This window comes from Eutrigla gurnardus (assembly GCF_963514095.1).
Source record: "Eutrigla gurnardus genome assembly, chromosome: 2".
NCBI classification, from domain to species: domain Eukaryota; kingdom Metazoa; phylum Chordata; class Actinopteri; order Perciformes; family Triglidae; genus Eutrigla; species Eutrigla gurnardus.
The window spans coordinates 4,565,303-4,586,226 of NC_139916.1; the positions used below are offsets into that span (position 1 = coordinate 4,565,303).

General features: G+C 43.5%; 1 protein-coding gene across 4 annotated transcripts in view; it reads right to left on the reverse strand.

Annotated features, from left to right (window-relative positions):
- Positions 1-20,924, reverse strand: part of LOC311019839 (plasma membrane calcium-transporting ATPase 1-like) — a 77,170-nt gene that overhangs the window by 34,833 nt on the left and 21,413 nt on the right. For all 4 annotated transcript variants that reach the window (XM_084019452.1, XM_084019451.1, XM_084019449.1 and 1 more), the window contains 3 exons: positions 11,600-12,028; positions 990-1,187; positions 125-382 (listed from right to left, as the gene is read on the reverse strand). In XM_084019452.1, the coding sequence (XP_083875578.1) occupies positions 125-382; positions 990-1,187; positions 11,600-11,795 (652 nt within the window). In that variant the 5' untranslated portion in view covers positions 11,796-12,028. Of the gene's footprint in view, positions 1-124; positions 383-989; positions 1,188-11,599; positions 12,029-20,924 lie in introns of those variants that run through there.

Consider the following 20,924-nt stretch of genomic DNA (forward strand, 5'->3'; position numbering starts at 1 on the left):
GGATTTTTATAAAACTTAAAAATATCCTTCATGAATGTAAGAATAATCCCTATAGTCCCTCTTTAAACCTGTGATGCAGCCACTGACATCACAGGTTGGATGTTTCAGCCTGGCCGTCTCGTACCGTATTTGATCTGAGCGATGTCTCCGACCACGATCTCGGCCACGGGGATCTGGATGACCTGGCCTTTGCGAATGACGGTAAACTTTTGTTCTTGCTCGATGCGACTCTGCAGCCCGCGGAACTGCTTCTCCTTGGACCAATCGTTGAAGGCCGTGACCAGGACCACGATGATGACCGAGAACAGGATGGCAGCGCCCTCGATCCAACCAGCCTGGGCCTCCCCCTCGTCCTCCACACCACTTGCAGCCTCGCCACATGCTGCCAAGGGACGAGGGCATGTTGAATTTTCAGCAAGTAAACACATCAATCAGGCAGAGCAGCTCCGCAAAGCTGTACAAGTTCCAAGCCTGGTGTTTATTTTACCATGAACATTTTTTTTTTAATATAGGAAAGAGGCTCAGGTCAAATGATAATGCTCATAGGTAAAACGATTAAAAATAATAATATGAAATTAAATAAACAAATACAGAATGAAAGGAATTCATAAAATAACTAAATTAAAACAAAACCAATAACTTGAAGAATAAATAAATAAAGGTTAATGTAAATTGATGTTTCATTTCATATTATATTATTCATATATAAGATGCAAAGATAAAAATTGACAAATGGAAATTTCACATTTGATTAATTCCGTCAACATGAAGGTATAAGTGGGAGAAATACTGAAAATGATTTATTATGTTGTTTAATACCCAAGAGTGATTTTAATTCTATAAACATCGGGATCAGCTTTAATTCAGCTTAATGTGTTTTAATTGTAGAATACAAATACCTCTCAGGTTACTGAAACCGCCAAATATACACACAAAAATACAATTTAATATATCATAAAATAGCAGGAATGTGACCCAACTGTACTGACCTTCACTGTCGCCCCCTGGTGGATGGTAGAAGGACAGGCCCAGCGAGATGATGGCGGCGATTTCCAAAATAATGAGCGTGACGTCCTGCAGAGCCTCCCACACCAGCTGCAGGAAGGTTTTTGCCTTCTTGGGGGGGATGAAGTTCTTACCGAACGCCGTGTGACGTTTCTCCAAGTCAACGGGGTTACCAGACAGACCTGCAGACACGGACGGACACAAGACATTAACAATCACCTCAATACACGGGAATAAAGACACTGCTTCTTTTATTCATAAACAAAAAGTAGAAATTCAAAGACAAACTCGAGAGTTTCACAATAAAAGCCTCGTGTCCTGAACCTTTCTGGTGCGATCAGCCCGCAACACGCACTGAAGGCAGAAGGTGCACGATAGTTATGAAAAGATTTCTACAGAGCTCCATAAACAGTAGTTTTGCAACATGACCTAGTTTTGTTGCCATGAAAGACTGCAGTATTTCCGTATGCAGTATTCATTTGGTCGAATCACCAACACAGATATGTTCCACCCACAGAAATGGTATATTTTCTTATTGGTAATTTCCCTCCTTTCACTCTGGAGATCCAGTCAAAAAGAAATGACTAAAAAAGGTCAGACCAATGGTGCGTTCAGGTGAAGCCACACGGATGGGAAGTTTTTTTTTTGGGTAACTTTTAGATGCATGAGCTCAAATAACTCAATTCACAAAAAAGAGAATAACTTCTATCAGTGGGTTCCATTTCCTGTCTGACCTTCAGGTTTAACTAGTGGCCCCTTGTGTGGGACCCAGACCCCCAGACTGGGAACCACTGGTGTGTGTTGTCTGAACATGGAATATGTACTGTAGTATTCTTGCCTACATATGGTCTGAACAGAAGGTGTTTAAATTTTATTATTTCATGACGTAGATTAGTCCCAAATGTCATAATACACCAGCGTTGATGTGTTTCATCACACTACTCTCATATCATTTACTTTAGAGTTTAATAAACCAGATTCAAGCTAATTAGTCAGAAATGTGTCTGATGTTTCTCCTCCTGTCCCTCCGCAGAAACATCTCTGCTCTCTGAAGACCAACAAATATCTCTGAGTTATTGAGTCATTTTCCAGCAGTGACTCACATCTGACTGCTCATTGCTTCTCCATGTAATGAAGATTAACAAGAAAAAAGATGTCTCAGTCGACCTGAATGCCGACAAAGGGAGCAGAGGTGTAGGGCTTTGTCTTCGGGGCTTTCTAGTTCGGATTCTTTTATTAAAACTGGAGGAAAAAGACGATCTCAAACCGGCATTTGCACTTTATTTATTATCAATTAAAAATAATCAGAAGCTGGTTTATCTCCCCCTCCTCGTTACGGGAGGATTTTGGGGGAGCTGAGCTCGTCACCACAGGACCTCGTTAACTTCATATTCAGCACACGGTGTTTATTTCCTAGTGGCTTCTGGGAGAAGGAGGGGGGGGGGGGGGGGGGGGGGGGATGCGTCTGCGTGAGAACCAGTTTAACCGATTCTCTTTGAATAAAACTGAAAACGTGTGACTTGCCTCCGCACGGCTGTGTGGGCAGCAACATGGCTGCCGTGGATTCTTGGTGGGAATTGGGAGATGTGCAGTGGAACGTGATCTGAATGTCAACAGACTGCACCGCCAGGATTCCTGGTGAAGGATGACTCCGTACGTCAGCGCTGACAAGTTTCTGCCCTCGCGTCTTTTTAACAATGGCCTCTCATTCCTTCTCTAATGAGTCTTCCCAGACCGACTGGGCTCCCCTCTACCTCAAAAGATCCGTCTCTCCTTTCTGAAAAGTACTCGTTTCTGCCATTTTGAACATTACTCAAGCGTTGCACACGCAGAGGTACCGGTTTCCTCATCGCTTATGTCATGAAATGTTAATGAGGTTGTCTGAACGGCAGAGTGATTTAACTTAAAGCTGAATGTGAGTGAGGCGAGATGAGAGTGGAGGAAGTGATGTGAGAGGTTATATATGGGAGGGGGGGGCAGGTGAGGTGATCATAGGTGAGGCGCCGTCACGTGAGGTGAGATGAAATAAGACGAGGTGATGTGGAAGGAGAGGAAGCGAGGTGAGACGGGTTTAAATGAGCTCCATTTAGGTCCTTTTCAACGAGGTGAGAGGAGACGAGGTGAGAGGAGACGAGGTGAGAGGAGACGAGGTGAGATAAAATGGGCCGGCGTTTCAAGAGCGTTTCTGGGCTTTTTTCGACCACTCAAGGGGCTTTACACCTCAGAGGAGCCGCCTGCCCATCTGGATCTAATCTCACTCATTCACACACATTCACAGCCTTCAGGGGCAATTTGGGGTTCGGGTATCTTGCCCAAGGACACTTCAGCATGCGGACTGGAGGAGCCAGGATTCAAACCACCAATCTTCCCCCACAGCCGCCCCCGTACGTGATCTGAGATAAGGTGAAGCGAGGTAGACAATAAGGTTAGGATCAGAGAGATTTGATTAGAGATGAGTTATAATAAGTTGGTGTGAGATGAGATTTACTGGGATGAGATCGTTGGTTTGTGGACTACAGCAGAGCCAGAACCATACTGGATCTGGATCCATCTGGATTCTGGTGTGAAGCTGCTAATAAAGTTAGATTCATAATTCAAGGTCACCTTTACAGCAAAGTGTTAAAGTCATCTTAGTAGCTAACTGCATTGGTAGCGACCTGTCAATCACAAGTTAGCCCCGCCCCCTAAAGCATCCCCTGCTTCCTGGTCTGTTGGACTCTAAATGGACCACAATGTACTAAATGAACATCATGCTGGATTGAAGGAGACTTGAAACTAGAGACCTTAAACTCAATGTTTACGATGTAAATATGTGAAAATTAAAAAATTAACTGAGGAGTAGGGTCACACGGACAAGATATAAACTGTGAGAGATGTAAAGAAAAAGCTTTTTAAATTCAAAAGTATAAGCCGTAGTATAAATACCAGACACCGGTGTACATAAATACATTTCACACTTCTCTCTTCTCTGTTGTTTAGAAACAGAATAAAATGACAAGCTTGCACTCAAACAGAGATTATAAAAATACACCGCTTGTCAAAGTCATCATCAGCTATCTTTCATCGCGCCGTGGTTCGGTTCAAAGTTCTGGTTTGATCATCGCGATCGGAGCTGAAAGCTCCCGTCAAACTCAAATGAAGGCAGTAACGGAGGCGAGGAGCACCTTTGCCGGCGGTTAGATCGATACGAGCCTACTTTGTTTTAATGCTGCGACTGTGGCGGGCGCGTTTCATGTGGCGGCGGCGGCGAGCGTCCCCGTGGAGGAGGCAGATTAAAGCTCTGTCATGACGTTCCAGCAAACAGCAGAGCAGTCGGCTGTCACAGATGTTTATGAATCCCAGCTTCCAGCAGGAAACCGACTTCATTGGTCCAAAACGAGGTCTCTTCCGATTCACGGCTTTATCGGCCAACACGGAGCTCCATCTCCGACCGCACACAGCCTCCTCCTCCCATTCATCCCCCCCCGACAGATGACACTTCAGCAGCAGGGATTCATGTCCACTGCATGTTTGATGTCCACTACAAAGACAGAGGACGGGCTCGTCCCTCTCTCCCTCTCCTCCATGTCGTCGTGACTGCTTCCTGTTTCCCATATCATCCATCAGTTCATCCATCAGTTCATCCATCAGTTCCGTCTCTGCCTTCATTCTTTTCCATCAACCAGCAGGGCTTTATTCTTTCGCCACTGTGGGACTGACACACCGAGAGATGTTTCCAAAAACATGATTTATTCTGAGGGTTTATGGGTCGACTTCCTGAGGCGTTTTGTGACATGAATTCAAATTTTAAACTTTGATAGAAGATATTAGTCACTTTGAAGTGAATTGACCAGCGAGGCCTGTGTGTGTCGAATTGATCTTAAAGGTTGAGGAGGTAAAACTTTTGATTTTGAACGTGTCGCCGAATCTAAAAAGTCCCGCCCCCTTCGTTAAGACCTCTGCTCAAAGCTGCTCAATCAGGAAGTAAGCATTGACAGACGTTTTTGATTGGATGAGGTTTTTACAGTCTTGCCAGGGCCACAGATGACATTTTTATTAAATGTTTTTATGTCAGATCATTTCATTTATTGATGGCTATTGGTGTGTTATGAGGATTTCAAGTAATATAACAAAGTGTTTCTGAATAGAATCACCGACTCTGCCTTTAAATTAAAAACTTAATTGCAGTCGGAGCGTCTTACACGTTACACGTTGAGGGTGAGCGAGGTTTCAATTAGCAACTTTTAAGCTGATAGAAAAAACATGCCACAATGTCAGGCAGGTGCAAATGACAAAAAAAATGTGGTTTCGTCAAAGAGAGGTTTTCTATTAAAGTCAGTACAGAACATGTCAGAGAAAAGGTGGTGCAGGATTTCTTCCTCACTCTCTAGCTTGTGTGAGATCAGTGTTATATTGAATTCATGGTGCAGCAACACATGTTAACGGTCCACCCTAGCTGGTCCAAACCCAGCTGGGAGGACTAACAGATATGTCTGTCTATAATTAGTTCTGCAACAAATATCCCACCCAACAGAGCCATTCCACTAACTATTCCCTTTAAAAAGAAATCTTCTGCATCGTTTGTCAATATCCCGTCTCGTTGGCTCTGATTTATCCTTTGGCCTTTCTGGGGGGGAAAAAAGCTCTTTCACTGCACTTAAAATTGCATGAAGATAAGTGCCGTGATAGCATGCGATGCCGTGTGGAGACACATGAGTCACGCACATGTATGTTCACACACACACATACACAAGAGTGCCGTATCTTTTAGCCTTCAAGCATCACATGAAGAAAAAAGAACGATCATTTAACAAAACAGCTGTCCTGAAAGTATTTCCTGAATCCTCGGAGACTCTTAACCATCAGGATGTAAAAACATTCTGTTTTCTGCACCATAAAAGATTTATTACCAGCTATATTTCCTCTTTATGTACCTCGGATGATGTAAACGCTTGTTCTTAGCGAAATATGACACATTATTTTGCATGAAATATTACACATTGAATTTCTTTTAGCATCTTTTCTGACAAAAAAACCCTATAAAGTAAATCGAGTCTTTGTCTTTGGCTGTTAAAGACTACAGGAAAGGTGTAAAAATACAAATTACAGTTTCAGCTTCACATATACTTAAACTCAGAGTCCAACTAAAACTCTTGAGTGTTGTAGTCGTTTTGAATTATTTGGATCATTAGTTCAGAGTTCATTGGAGGCACCGGATCCATCACAGAAGAAGAAGAAAATGGCGGCAGGTGTTCAAGTTACTTTAACAACCAGGCGGGCGGCGGCTCGGCACCTCCGCAGGAAAATCAGTTGCATTGACTGGCATGACTCCGCCCACAGTATTCAGATCAGTGACATCAGGCAAATACGACTGCAGCAGGGACTGACAGTGTGCCCCACTTAGTACTGGTCCTGGTTCTCCCCCGTGCCTCCCTTCCCTCCAGCGCGGTGTCGGATGTCGGCTGCTGGCCGGAGGAGGAGCGCCGACTTTCACTTACGACCAGGCGGGTGCAGAAAAGATGGCGGTTGTCGCATCCACAACCGCTCACGTGCCGCAGAATGATGCAGTGACTGAGCTTCACACAAATCCTCAGGCAAATAAAAACGGATCCATTTACATATATTTTACATTTGTAATAGATTTGTATTTCTGGAGCCCTGTGACTGACAGGCGGACGCCGCCTCTCGCCTAATCACAGCTGGGATTGGCACTCAAGGATAAGTGGGTAGAGCTAAACTGTTTTATTTCTCAGCCCTTTTCAGGTTTTTAGGAACGTCTGGAGAGAGAATTCCAGAGGCTGAGATCTGCTCCATAGATATTTTATTCACTGCGAGAGACGAGACAAGAGCGAAAAGAGAAAAAAGAGACTTGGAGATCGTTGCATGTCTTGGTGTCTTATTTCCCTCTTGTTGTTCACCAAGAAGAGCTTTCTAATTGAACTGGCAGAGACGTGGATGACCTGAGGCTGTGTGTGTGTGTGTGTGTGTGTGTGTGTGTGTGTTAGTTACAGTGAATGAGACTCGGGTCACGCATGCTCAAGCTGAATCTCAGATTGGTTGCTGACTTCTCACACCACAAAGCCTGAAGGGATCAGACATGCCAGCAGGCCGAGAAACCTCTGAGCCCACTTACACCATGACTGTGTGTGTGTGTGTGTGTGTGTGTGTGTGTGTGTGTGTGTGTGTGTGTGTGTGTGTGTGTGTGTGTGTGCTTGAACTGCTTCACAGCCCTGAATGATGATTTGCTCAGTACATATCTTGGTCACTATTCTGAAAGAATATTTATATTTAAGGGATCTTAATGGAGAAAAAATACCCAATATGAGTTCTGATTGTGCTACATCCCATAATTCTCATACGGTCTGTGTGATGACTTCCTTCAACCTGCATCGAAATTCACCACAGACCACACTGACTCTGTGTTGGTAAGGGTAAACGTTGAATATTGTAAATCAAACCCGACAGACATTTAATCCAGGGCTGTAGAAGTGTGAATTGTATGGCCTCGGGTTAAAGCTAACCTTGGGTGTGTGTGTGTGTGTGTGTGTGTGTGTGTGTGTGTGTGTGTGTGTGTGTGTGTGTGTGTGTAGGGACCAGTTAGCTATGGATAGCCCCGGGGCTGAGAATGTGCAGCGGTTGGGAAACAATTACTGTATCAATGCTTGGAGGATGTAATGTATGATGCTCTCCAGTCTGGATTACAGGTCAAAGGGGGGGGGGTATGGCGAAGGAGGCCGAAGCCCGGAGGAAGGAGTCTGATATTAATGAATAGAAGCCTGTATAGGCTAATGAAATGAGGCCCAGTCAGACATGGTAACAATCCTCAAACATCAGGCCTGCGTCTGTTTTCCTGCATGCATCCGGATGCGTGTTCCGGGTTTAGTCACCAGGGGAGTTGACAGTGAATCTCTTAGCAACGTATCTGAGAGAAACGCCACAAAACGTCCACACCGTTTTTTAAATCCGCATAAAACCCGAACATCTCATGAGGAGCTGATGACAGTCGGTGACTGTTTGAATCCATTTTTAATCCGCCAGTTTCAACTCTCAGTCCGGGATGTTTGTCTGAAGGTACCGACTCCTTCACATGAAGAAAAAATGAAGGTGACATCACAGAGACAAAAACAGCAATCATCTCCTGTCTTCTTATCACCTGAGCTTTTTTAACGGAACACACTGCTGTTCATTAGCATGGTTCCTGAAATAGTCGTTTATTTTTAGGTCTGCATGTGTCTCTTTGTGAGGCTCTTTGTAACCCAGGTCTCGTTTAAATAAAGTTTACATCTGCCTCTCCTGCTCAGAGGCTGCGTGTCCTCTCAACGTGAAATACACAGCGATTCCGTAAAATGATGAGAAGGACGATCAATGACCTCCATAGAGGCAGCAGACTGATTCATCAATACACATTAACCAGCGGGGTCCACGGCTGTAGCTGTGTGTGTGTGTGTGTGTGTGTGTGTGTGTGTGTGTATGTGTGTGTGTGTGGTCAGGGTGAACGATGACAGTCAGCGTAGCGTTCTGATTTTACAGGCTGAATGTAAAAGCAGCTGTAGAAGAAGCGTCTCTCATTATCATGGCCAGAACGGCGAGCTGACACAGAAACACAGTTAAATATAACTGTGTGAAGTCGCTAACTGCTAGCACACCGCTTCTGTTGCCGAGCTAATCGGGGTAAGCTTACAGTCAACTGGCAATCAGGCAGAAGAGCGTGTTATCTGTTGTGGTTCAGGACGGACGCTGTGAAGACGAGAACCAGACAACAGCTGTGTGAAGCTCAGGTTTCACGTCTGTCCCAGAGACAAACAAATATGCTGATGATCAAGTGGTAATCCTGAAAGATTTTCATTTTTTCATCCCCGGATCATAAACATTTAATATGGTCCACATTTGTGAAGCCATTCCATGTATTTACATCCTGTCGTGACCTCTCCATATACTCCACTCCTGCACCAGACGGGAGACAAGACTCTGGATTTAATCAGACCTGTCCTTCAGAGAGTAAAGAAATCATGGTAATGACGGGTTACAACCTCATCACAAAATCTCTTCTTCTGCTCTGAGAGCATGATGGGAAATGAAGTCCCGTGGCCTGTGCCTTATCTTCTGCAAACATTACGAATGAGGAAATGAAATAAATGAAATGTTAATGTGTTCCCCACATTAACTGTCTGACATGAACTATTAACTTCCCCAAATAAAGTCACAACAACCTTGACATGCACACGAGATTCACAGGAATGAATGTCCTGCTGATGCAAGCCCATCCTCTCACGCTGCTGCCACACTAAAGGTGTTGAGCTGGTAAAACCGTGGGGAGGCTTTTATTTTGAAGCAGCCAAATGACACGCACGGTTATCACAGGCCGCCACTGATCGGTAAAAAAAGCACCCACAAAACAGTTCTGTTCTGCAGTTTGTGTCAGTGGATCCCTTTAATAACCTGCAGAGAGCGAGCTATTTGATGACTCTACAGTGTTGTTGTTTTTAAACACCTCCAACGCCGGCCTCCGTTGGGGTAAACGATTCCTTCCACGGTGCTGTGCACAGCATGAAATCAGGCCAATTAAAGGCCAACAGCCAATTATTGACTTGCTGCTTTTTATTAAAGCAACACGAGGCGATGAATCTTCCCATCTTCTTCTCCCCCAATACAACACTTCTTCCTCGCCTGTTGCATTTATGACAGAATAGCTGCTCGAAAGGTTTTTTCCGTCCCCCTAGTGGCCAAACACACGTGTGATTTACAACAGAACTCTGGGGCCTGTAGTCGTAAAACACACGTGTCATTGTTTAGCCGTAGCAGTCAACCGTATCATACAGTCTTCAACAGTGGTCAAACTTAAGCCACTCACCATGTTATATGGTCGACCATAGATGGTATCGACCTCCTGATGTATCAGTCTGGCTGTAATATATAATATCGCAATATAAATGTATGTGTGAGACGCTTATTGTCACAAAACAACACTTTAAACTAGGAACGCATTCCTGTGCAGCGCAACAATCAAAGACAGAGATGTGACACGCCACGGTTCCATACTCGGCCTGCGAAGACAAAAGCATTGACCCCGGAGGGCAGGAAAATAACCCTGATGATGTCATAGCTCTACGATTGGTACAGACCAGACTGTGTGGAGGGACCAGAGACCGTCCGCGGTAAAAAAACAACAAGCTCGCGGTCAAGTCGTCACAAGTTGAAAATGTGCTTCGTGTCTGGTGTGATCACACCTTTAGATGTGGAATGGTGTAATGAAAGACAGCTGCATCATGGGAAATCCAGTGGTTTTAACAGCAAACGCAACAAATGAAAAACATGCTGATGGACTGATGACAAAAGACATTATCTGCATAGACACTGTCTCGCATCATTCTAGTTAACTGTAACAGTGTAATTGTAACCCCCCCCCCCTTCCCATCGCACTCTGCAATGAAAATATAATTACAGTTTCTTCATTAAAGTGAGTAATTTCTTGTGTGGAGGACGCGACTACAGCTGTCCTCTGATTACTAAATGGAACAGAGCAATGATCTATGGAGCCATTAGGGGAACGGGCTGGAACTAATTTCAATCCTGGAATGGACCGATGGCTGCAAACACACACACACACACACACACACACACAAACACACACACACAGATCCAAAGAGAGGGGGAGTGAAACAACAAACAGCAGTGTGTGTGTCGGCCATTTTCTGGCCTCACATGAAGCTCTGACTGAAATCCAAACTGATCATCATTCTCCACAAAGTAAGCATGTTCATCTGTTTGTTTGTGTCATCATTGTCACCTCCTGATACGTGTGTGTGTGTGTGTGTGTGTGTGTGTGTGTGTGTGTGTGTGTGTTTCTGACATCATCAGCATTATTATTGATGCATTTTCGGTCGTGGAAAGGACAATTTCGAGGTACTTTGACTTTACTCTAGCATTTCCATTTCATGCTAATTTATAATTCCATTCCACTAAATTCTGATTGCAAATATTCTACTTTGATGATGATGCAGCAAAATATGTGCGGTCGGGCCCTTGTTTAAGAATAAAACCGGCTCACAAGGTTAGTAAATGGTGCATTTGTTCAGTCGACCAGTTGAGTGCCAGAAAAATGTAAAACACATTCACATTTAATGAACCCTAAATAAACTCAGAGCTGTGGAGGGGCCCAGCTAACGCGCTGCCTTCCTTGCCTGGTTGGCAAATTTGACCAAATAAAACCTGATTTAGATTCAAATAGGCGGATCCCCGACTGATGATTCAAACCAGTGATGCGAATATTAATTAACGTCCTGATTAAATGAAGTATGAAATAAGACAGTGATTGCCAAACAGCGGGGCGTGGACCCGAACCAGGCCACGCATCATTCCCCACCGACGCAAGAACGACACGATTGGATAAAAACAGTTCTAATTAGAGGCTATTTTGAACCGTCTTGCCTGTCGTCAACACTCGCTGTCACACCCACAACAGGAAACTAAGATCATCAGCTACTTAATACAAAGTCAAGTTATTGAGTTTGACAGAGCTTTGATCGTCGATAAACTGCTTAATGTGTGAGTTTTAACATCCGACGCCTAAACAGATGGGTTCTTTGCTTTGTTGGGTGTGTTGGACGCGTCTCACCTTCTATCGGTGACGTTTTCAGGCGGCGGCAGAGACCCTGCACGTCCCCGTGCGAGTCCTGAATCTTGTTGACCGCCTCGGCGCTCCGCAGCTCCATCAGATCCCTCAGATCCATCACGGTCACCCCGAAGTCCCCGTCATGGTTGCCCTCTGCAACCGAGTTCCCCGGAGGGTGGTCCGCCGTGTTGTTGGCCATGCTGGTCCTCGACGCCGCGGTGCTGTTAGTGTTGATTCGGGTCCCTCGAAGGAGCGTCTCTCTTCAGTGGATCCAGGTGTGACACCGGGTTGTCAGTACACAGGAATTGTGGGGTAGTGTAGGTGTCACAGGAGAGGCAGGCGGAGGTTACGCTGAGGTTAACTCCTGACCCGGACGTGCATGCTCCCCTCTCGGGTTACCACGGAAACAGGGGAGTAAACATGTTGTAGTCGCTGCAGAGGAAACAGAAACATGGAAAACAGGCTTTTAGAAACCAGATCCAGACAGGAAACAGTCTGACGGATAATCATCGGCAGACAGACTTAATTTATTATTTTTTTTACTAATTAATAGCACAGAGACTAACTGGACCAATTAGAGGACAGTTTCTCATCTCAGATTATTAAAGGATCTGAAGCTGAATGACTGAGGTCATTAAGACGTAATCTGATTATTGGTTTTCGCTGCTCCTGCGAGACGCATGATCGGTTGGTAAATATCTGCTGCTGTCCCTGGAACGGTTATGACTCAGTGACAACAAATAGAAATGTGTTTACATTTACAGCCTCGTGTACCATAAAAAGTTCAGCATCCCATATAAAGATCCCCACTCTTCTGCTGAACAGTGAACCATACCAACCGCAGATAAAAAGGTTGAAGCCCTTTGAATTTATTACTGGAAAAAGTTGTGAAATGGTGGAAATGCTGCTGGATAATAAGGTCAACTAAAAGGTCACTCGGACAGCGCAGACTTGGCCAGAAGAATAACACATATCCGCCGTGTGGTTTGGATCTGCCCCATAAATAACATTAATGTTGGCCCGTGCTACACACTTCCACCAGAGTTTTTTATGATATTCAGGCCAGCAGGTTTTTTTCTGTAATCCTGCCGGAAAAAACATAACCTTTTAACGAGCATAACCTCGTTAGCGGAGGCAATGTCAGTGATAAGAAGTGAGGAAAAGCACGTGATGTCATGAACAAGACCAAAAGTCCTGTAAAACATAAACCAGTAGCTGGATTACCTCTCACACACACACGCACACACACACACACACACACTGCAGATCTGAGAGCCAATCAGCATCAAGTCGAGAGGGTGTGTGTGTGTGTGTAAGAGGAAGAGAGAAAATGTGTGTGGCATTCCAACCCATCATCACAGATTATATAAGTGCACATCAAAGACTGTCCTCCAATTTTCACTGTTCCATCACACACACACACACACACACACACACACACACACACACACACACACACACACACACACACACACACACACACACACACACACACACACACACACACACACACACACACACACACACACACACACACACACACACACACACACACACACACACACACACACACACACACTAGGAAACAGTGCAGTTGGTGGTGGGTTGTGAGTGGTGGTTTGTGGTCCTGGTGACACTAGGTCAGTGGTTCTCTGACTGGGGGGAGCACGGAGCCGTTTCCAGGCGAGTAAAGTGGAAAACATTGAATATGTGCATGGCTGGTTTCAAGAGATGGCTTTTCGTCTTTCAGACTTTACCGGCTATTTCCAGAGAGACGAAAGCGGTCGTGTAATATTCGTCCTCGGTGCCGAGAGGGAGAGACATTACTGAGATGAAAAGTTTAATATGAAGTATCACAATGATAGTCACTCTATTAGGTACACCTGTACAACCTGATGCAGTCCAGTACAACAGCAATGGTGTACTACTATCTACGTTGGGTTATAGGTGACGTTTTCCCCATTGGTTGAGCATACAGCTTTAATGCTACAACACCAATAAACCAAAGTTGACTTTAGTAGTCGATTTACTTCCACAGGCTTGTACATTTTCTTTTTTTAATCAAAAGAAACAGACACAGCCAGACAACCAGGAGAGTTCCATGTCCATTCAAGCCTTTAAAAACTCCAACCAGGGCTGGGCATTATATCAACATTATATCGATCGGGTCGTATGAGACTAGATATTGCACGATGATGTCTTTTCCTTGTTTCAAAAGTTTCATTACAGTAAAGTGATGACATTTTCTGAACTATTGCTGCTTTGTACATGTTGTGAAGTCCCAGATGACATTATTCTAGGGCTGCTCAGTGAATTTCTCTGAGCTGTATTCACTGTGAATGGCAAGTCGCACATCAGCTGGTTTACTACAGCGGTATGAAACCAAAAATAAACTATTTTGTTGAGATGTAATTGCAATAAAAGGATAAAAAGAATACCTACATAATGATGACGATTTGTAAAAAAGTCAGAAGTCATGGTTTGGTCGGTCTGTCTGCAAGACGACAAGCTAACCTTTAAAATGCTTGTTTACTGAACAGAGTTTGGATCTATCGGAGGTCGACTATGCTAACACTGTAGCTGCTCCATCAATACTTAAAATAATGTCATCTAGGCTTTAGAACATTGATTTCATGTTTGGTGTGTCAAAATGTTCTATTAATGTGGTTCATATTCTTATTTGTTCATATATTAACTGTTTACTATGCGGTCCACAGCTCTGGACATACAGGCAACCTCAAACATTTCTGTTTTTCATGTATATTTTTTCATAAAACCTGTCAACATAGAACATGTAATTGCACTTTTTATTTTTGCATTCCTGAGAAGCCTCATTAATTCAGTGGCAGCACTGGATGAGACTTGGCCGAGGGCGCCACAAACACATGTGGACCCCTCACTGTGAACGCTGCAGGGTTCTGGTGGCTTGTTCCTCTGAGAGGGTTCTCTGGAGACCCCTCAGGATCTGAACCCCAGAACTAAATGAAGAACTCAGAGTCAGGACTCATTAACTCTTCATTAAACAGACTCACGAAAAACAAGATAGAAACTCGGGGGCTCAAAGTCGCGCTCATGTCTGTGTTTCCCGTGAAAATCATATGAATTATTAGGGTTTGTACGTGTCCGTGTTGCTCTTTATCTCCTTATCGATGCTTGTGAAAAGTTTCCAGGAAATTTGACACATTTTCCAATCTTTAATTTGTCCATTTGTCTGTTATTTTCTGTTTCTGTCTTTTCAATGTTTTTTAATCTCTCACACATCAGAGGTCTATCTCTCTCTCTCTCTCTCTAAACTGCCCGTAGACCTCGTGGCATTAATGTCTGCTGTACATTATTACACAAACGTCATTGTGATGGAAGGTGTTAATTACACACAACGAGATTGCTTAATTACACGGGCGCTAACGAGAGGCACATACAAGTATTTCATTAAAACGGAGCAAATAGGTGCATAATTCCACATGAATGATTCACATTCGCATTAAAGCAACAGAATGTGTGAGCTCGTTGTTAGTGGAAGTAATGATGGTACCGTGTAAATAATAATAATTAAACATGAAGCTTAACAGCCATTATATCTCATGTCTTGAGAGGCGCATTGTTCAGGCTGCTGTTCAGTCTGTGACTTATTTATTTCACTTTATTAAACATGAACTGAGACAAAGCAGCTCTTCCAGATGTCTATATAAACTATGGGTGAACACTAAACTATCACAATGTTGATGGGCAAACAAGTGAACTGCATGTACCTGTAGTACTGTACTTTTGAGGTATTTGTACCTGAGATTTTAATTTTTCGCTACTTAATACACAAAAATTGTCCTTTTAACTGTATTTATTTTACAGCTTTAGTTACGCTGCAGATTCAGATTAATAATACAAAATATAAATCAGGAATCACTTATGATATATCATAGATTAAATATCCAGCAGTATACAGTCATTAAAATGATCTGATTAACATATTTATGCATGAATATGTATAATCCAGTAACATACAAATTATTCTGATGGCCCATTCTGCATTATGAGTATTACTGTTGCTACTTTATAAAAAAAAGTGTATTTTAATTTATATTTTAACGGAGTTTTATTTAAATATAAAACACAATATAAATTTAAATATTTAATTTATTTTATTTCCAGTATTTTTACTGAAGTAAGATTTTAAAAGCAGGAGAAGCAGATTATTTTGATGCTGTAGCGCTGCTACTTTTACTTAAAAGATCTGAATAATTCTTCCACTACAGCTTTATTGAGCCCTGAACTTTGTTAACATGTTTTGTTAACATTATTAAAATGTTCACAGCTGTGTATATATTTGTGTATTTGCCAGCAGTGGAAGAGAATGTGTGTGAGAGACAGTGAGGGAACGATAGAGGAGTTCAGGTTATCTACTGCGGTGAAACACCGATGAAACCGGTGCAGCAAACGTCTTCTACCTCCGTCAGTATCGGCATTTTCAGAGGGCGCCGTGAACACAACGCAGAACCGCTGCCTTCGTTAGCGGTCGTATTGTAATTTGCCACAGCTTCACTTAAACAGGCCATTCCAACACAGAAGCAAACAAAAGTGAGTGACATTCAAAAACAATAAAATCAATTAAAACCGCATAAATAACATTGTGAGATTGAAGACATTTTGATCAAATGAAATAAAGATGCAGATAGGAATCGACCAGAGTGAGTTAGAGTTCACTAGTGCAGTAATAAGTTGTAGCAAGTCGACCCACTGAAGCGCGCTGTAGTTTCTGGGTGTTATACGTGAGACTATGAGGTCATGCCTCCAACATGGCTGACAATGACGTGACGTGACACCGTTCCTCAGGGGTCGGCGTTACACTGTGGCCCCTCGTTAGTGGTACATGGAGACGGGTGAGTGGCTCGGAGGGGCTCGGGGTAACCGCTGACGTCCGATGCTGTTATGTTTTCATGTTAATGTACCCGCTAATACCCGGCACGATGCACTTACTACAACGTGAAGCTTGTAGATGAGAAGAGCGTACACTCAGATCACTGATGTTCAATTCATTAACTCCACATGATGAAGTCAGCGCAAGCATGCAGAATTTTATCAGCCAGAACCAATTAAAAAAGACAAGCAAGATAGTATATATTTATCCTTTTTTTATTTATGATTCATGATCATAAATTCATCATGATTCATCATCTTATTTAAGAATATTTGTTTTTCCTCTATAAAAGGATATTCATGTGTCTTATCTGTCACACAATAAAAAATGTTGTTCAAGTGTTTCAGTGCCAGTTTTATGCATATTTTAATGTTTAATTTTAATAATTGGGATAATATTGGGAATCACAATTATTTTGGGCGAGTCGATCGTGACATCAAATTAAAAATGAACCGTCCTGTGCCGACGAAAACGTGATTTCCTACTACGAGCAGTGGGACAATGGACAGATTTTGGGTGGAGTTACACAAATGTAACAAACACACACACACACACCCACACACACACACCTTTATAGTGTGTTAGCTACACCACCACACCCACTCCAGTCCAAAGGTCGGCATTCCTATCTTTAGACCCTAATGACACACCTGCTGACACACAGATAAAACACACACCACCCTCAGCTTTCCTCTCCTCTGATGTGACTCAGTGTGTGTGTGGCTGTTATGCTTTAACGAGCACAGTGTTTGATTAACGTGGCCTAATACACACACTGATAACACACACACACTCCACTGCCACACTGTTACGTAGCACTGAGTTTGACAGGCACTAGATATTAGATATCATGATTGATCCAAAGGAAGAGAGAAGGGAAATTATTTGTGAAGGCGGATCTTCATCTCGTACGGAAGACGCCGCTTCCTCCTTGAATCGACCCCTGACCTCTCTGTCAGAGTCAACGTGGGCTTGTCATCCTGCGAAAGTTCTCCGTGACGTTGTCGAGCTGCGTGACAGTCACGAGGCTCACCAGCCGGTTCTATTTAATGTGGCTTCACTAATTCAGCCCAACATGTTTTTTTGCCGCTTATTTCATGGAAGCAATGTGAGTTAACTTCACATTGCACTCTTATTTTGAAATAAAAAAGGTAAAGCGGGTAGGGGTTAGGGTTCCTGCTGATCATGTGATTGCAGTCACATTTTATGCACGCTATCGTTCAAGAGCTCAGAATCTCCTGCCACAAAAGCTTGATTGTGTCCCGTCGGGCGGCTGAGAGGACCGCTGGGTGTTCTCAACGCCTTTCAACACTTTTTAGGTTGCAGGTATTCCTCTTTACTGAAGGGCTTCTTTTTGTACTAGAGAACAAAACGCCGTATAATGGTTCAGTCAGACTGACAACTGAAAGGGCGGGTGGAGACAAAGGTATCCCTCTGAGCAACAGTAACAATAGCAGAAATAAGCAGCCCTTGGTTAGAAATCAACTGGAAACCAGTGCAGATTTAAATGGGAACGGCTTCAGTGTCAAGAGCTCAATGATGCAGCTGGGATAAACAGAAAGGTTCACAGTCCTGTGGGGACGTCGACTAAATGGAAGCGTTAATTCTTTCATTCTTCTTCTTTTGAGGCCAAAACTGTGTCAAATACTAATTATGTATTTGGCGTCTGAAACGCATCCACATACAGATACAAACAGGAGATTTTAAACCAAATAAACGAGCTCCTCTTCTGATTTACACATCAGATCAGACGTGTGTTGATTGTGGTCGACAAATCGGACCAAACACCTGATCAAAGCGCTGTTTAGTGAATCACGTAGAGATGTTCCTGTTAAATATCACAAAAGAAAAAACACACCTCAAATAACAATATGAGACGACCAGATAAACTTTGGTTGGGTGGCGTTTTGGAACATATGACTCACTAGAACAGAGGACATAAATATAGAAGGAATTCCTGTTCGTCAGCGAAGTGGCACAACGCATGCAGACCGAGTTAGTGACGGCAAAACACGTGTCACAAAGTCAGCAGAAAGGAAACAAGCAACGCGGCGACTTCCTGTTTGTGTAGCCGACCGCTTTTGATTGGGCGGTTACCGACGTCTGTACTGGGCCGACACGTTTCTTCACCGTTTTACAAAGGCAGCATAAAGGAAACCTCAACGAGAGGCTGCGTCGAGTTAAGACAGCGAGACAGGAAGTGATGTCAGGGCATTAGCGGTCTCTATATATAGACGGAGTATCTCCTCCATTGTACCGTGTGTGTGTGTGTGTGTGTGTGTGTGTGTGTGTGAGGGAGACAGTGTGTCTGTTCTTTGTCCATCTTATCTATTTGTTATTGACTGCAGATGAAATTAAGCTGCAGCCACCATGTTGCCAGCCACTCAGCTTATGTGTGTGTGTGTGTGTGTGTGTGTGTGTGTGTGTGTGTGTGTGTGTGTGTGTGTGTGTGTGTGTGTGTGTGTGTGTGTGTGTGCAGAAAATGACCAATAAAAAGGCCAAGCGGAGCTGCTTTATATGCATGGTTGTGAACCAGCGGAGAGGAGGGTCAGTAATCCTGGACTCTGTCTGTGCTTTCTCTTTCTTCACAGGATTTTTTTTAATTATTATTATTTATGCAGAAATTACTCGAAATCATTTGTGAGTGTGTGAGTGTGTGTGTGTGAGTGTGTTGTTACACAACAGACCCCACAGGCATTCTGTCTCATGCTGTGTTCATATCAAGTGGAGATTGAAAGGTTCCCATGTTTATGACTTGGGGATGTTTATGTTTATTGTCATTGGATTTTCCTTCCATACTCTGATATGAATGTGGAGCAGAGGCTGGTGGAACATGAACACGCGTATCTCCGTTGTTTTTGTCTTACGTTTCGGATAGAAACCTTTTGAGAAACACCTCACAATGTTTACACATCCTTTCACGTGTAAACAAAATCGTTCAAAAATGGTCTGCCTGGGCGAGGACGCGATGTGTGCTTTGGCAGAACGCACGGGGCGCTTGTCAGGGTCACATTTGGTTAAACCAAACAAAACCGGGAAGCAGAATGAGTCATGGAGGGCTAACATCACATCCACCAACACGGTGTTATTCTGAGGGGATCTATGTATATTATCACAGCAGTGCTAGATTCACACTTTTAGAAAAAGCGCTTATGCTTTTGTGAAAGGGCCAAAATTAATGCACATTATATTCAAATAATGCAACACCAGAGAAAACCTGAAGGAAGGTGAATTTTCCACATCCTGCTATTGCATACAAGGTCAATGTAAAGATGAACACACGAGTCGACAAACGTACGACTTGGAATATTTCAACTCCAGCATTGAGATTCTCCGACCTACCTCTGAACTCCATTCACAAAACAGGCATTTTATCATTTGTTTGCTAATCGTCTTGCAGACGGATCTAACAAACTGTGACTTCTGACTTCATACAAATCATCCTCATTATTATGTAGTTATTTCGGCATCCTTTTTATCTGTCGATTGTAATTAAATCGGACAGAATTGTACCGCTGTAGTTTACCAACAAGCCGATTAAACACAAATGCTCCTGCGGTCAGACTGGAGGTGAACATTTGCATCGTGTTTGGTGTGAACACACTTTCTACAGCAGGGCTGCCATTTCACCTCATATACAACGTGACCGAAGCGCCACACTTCATATCAACTAAGCCGGTTCCACTTGCGGAAAAAAGTCTTTGGGATGTGGTCAAAATGAGTTTTGGTTCAGGGTGCAGCTTGTACACTCAGGAGTGTAGCCACCCTCAGGTCTACACCGTTTCAGTTATTGCTCTAGACTCTTCAGTTATGTTTTGGAAAAAATCGTCTTGGTTAACAAGCGCTTTATGTGGGGTCATCTGCTTGTGTGCTGCAGCCATAAAGAGGGGAGGAGGGGGAGGGGTGAGAGTTGGCATAGCTGGAAGGAATTCCACAAAGTTGTAAAATTATACAGCCTCTTATCAAACCACTGTCACTGATCGCCGTCGCTGCCTTCAGACTCAGCGTCCGTCCTCCTCCTCCTCCTCCTCCTCCTCCTCCTCCTCTGCTGCTTGGAATATTTATCACGCAAACAAACGACATTTACTGAACGAGAGGCCGGACACACCTCCTCCCTCAGACCAGGACTTCGTCACGATTTCATTGAATCCGACTGAAGCCTGAAGGGTAAACAATCACAAGGATTTCTTTTTGCCCTGAATTCAGCCTGTCAGACGGCCCCATTCACCGTCTTTAGAATATTTTACTTTCCTAAGGCCTTGTTTTACATTAGCCACAGTGCAGCGGCAGCTGTTTCCATGTATACATACACGTGAGTGAGAAAACACGGCACCGGTTTCAGTTCATAAAAAAAGGATTTCATTCTTCATTATCTTGCATCAGACCGTCTACTCTGTTCAGCCGCTGTTATCCTGC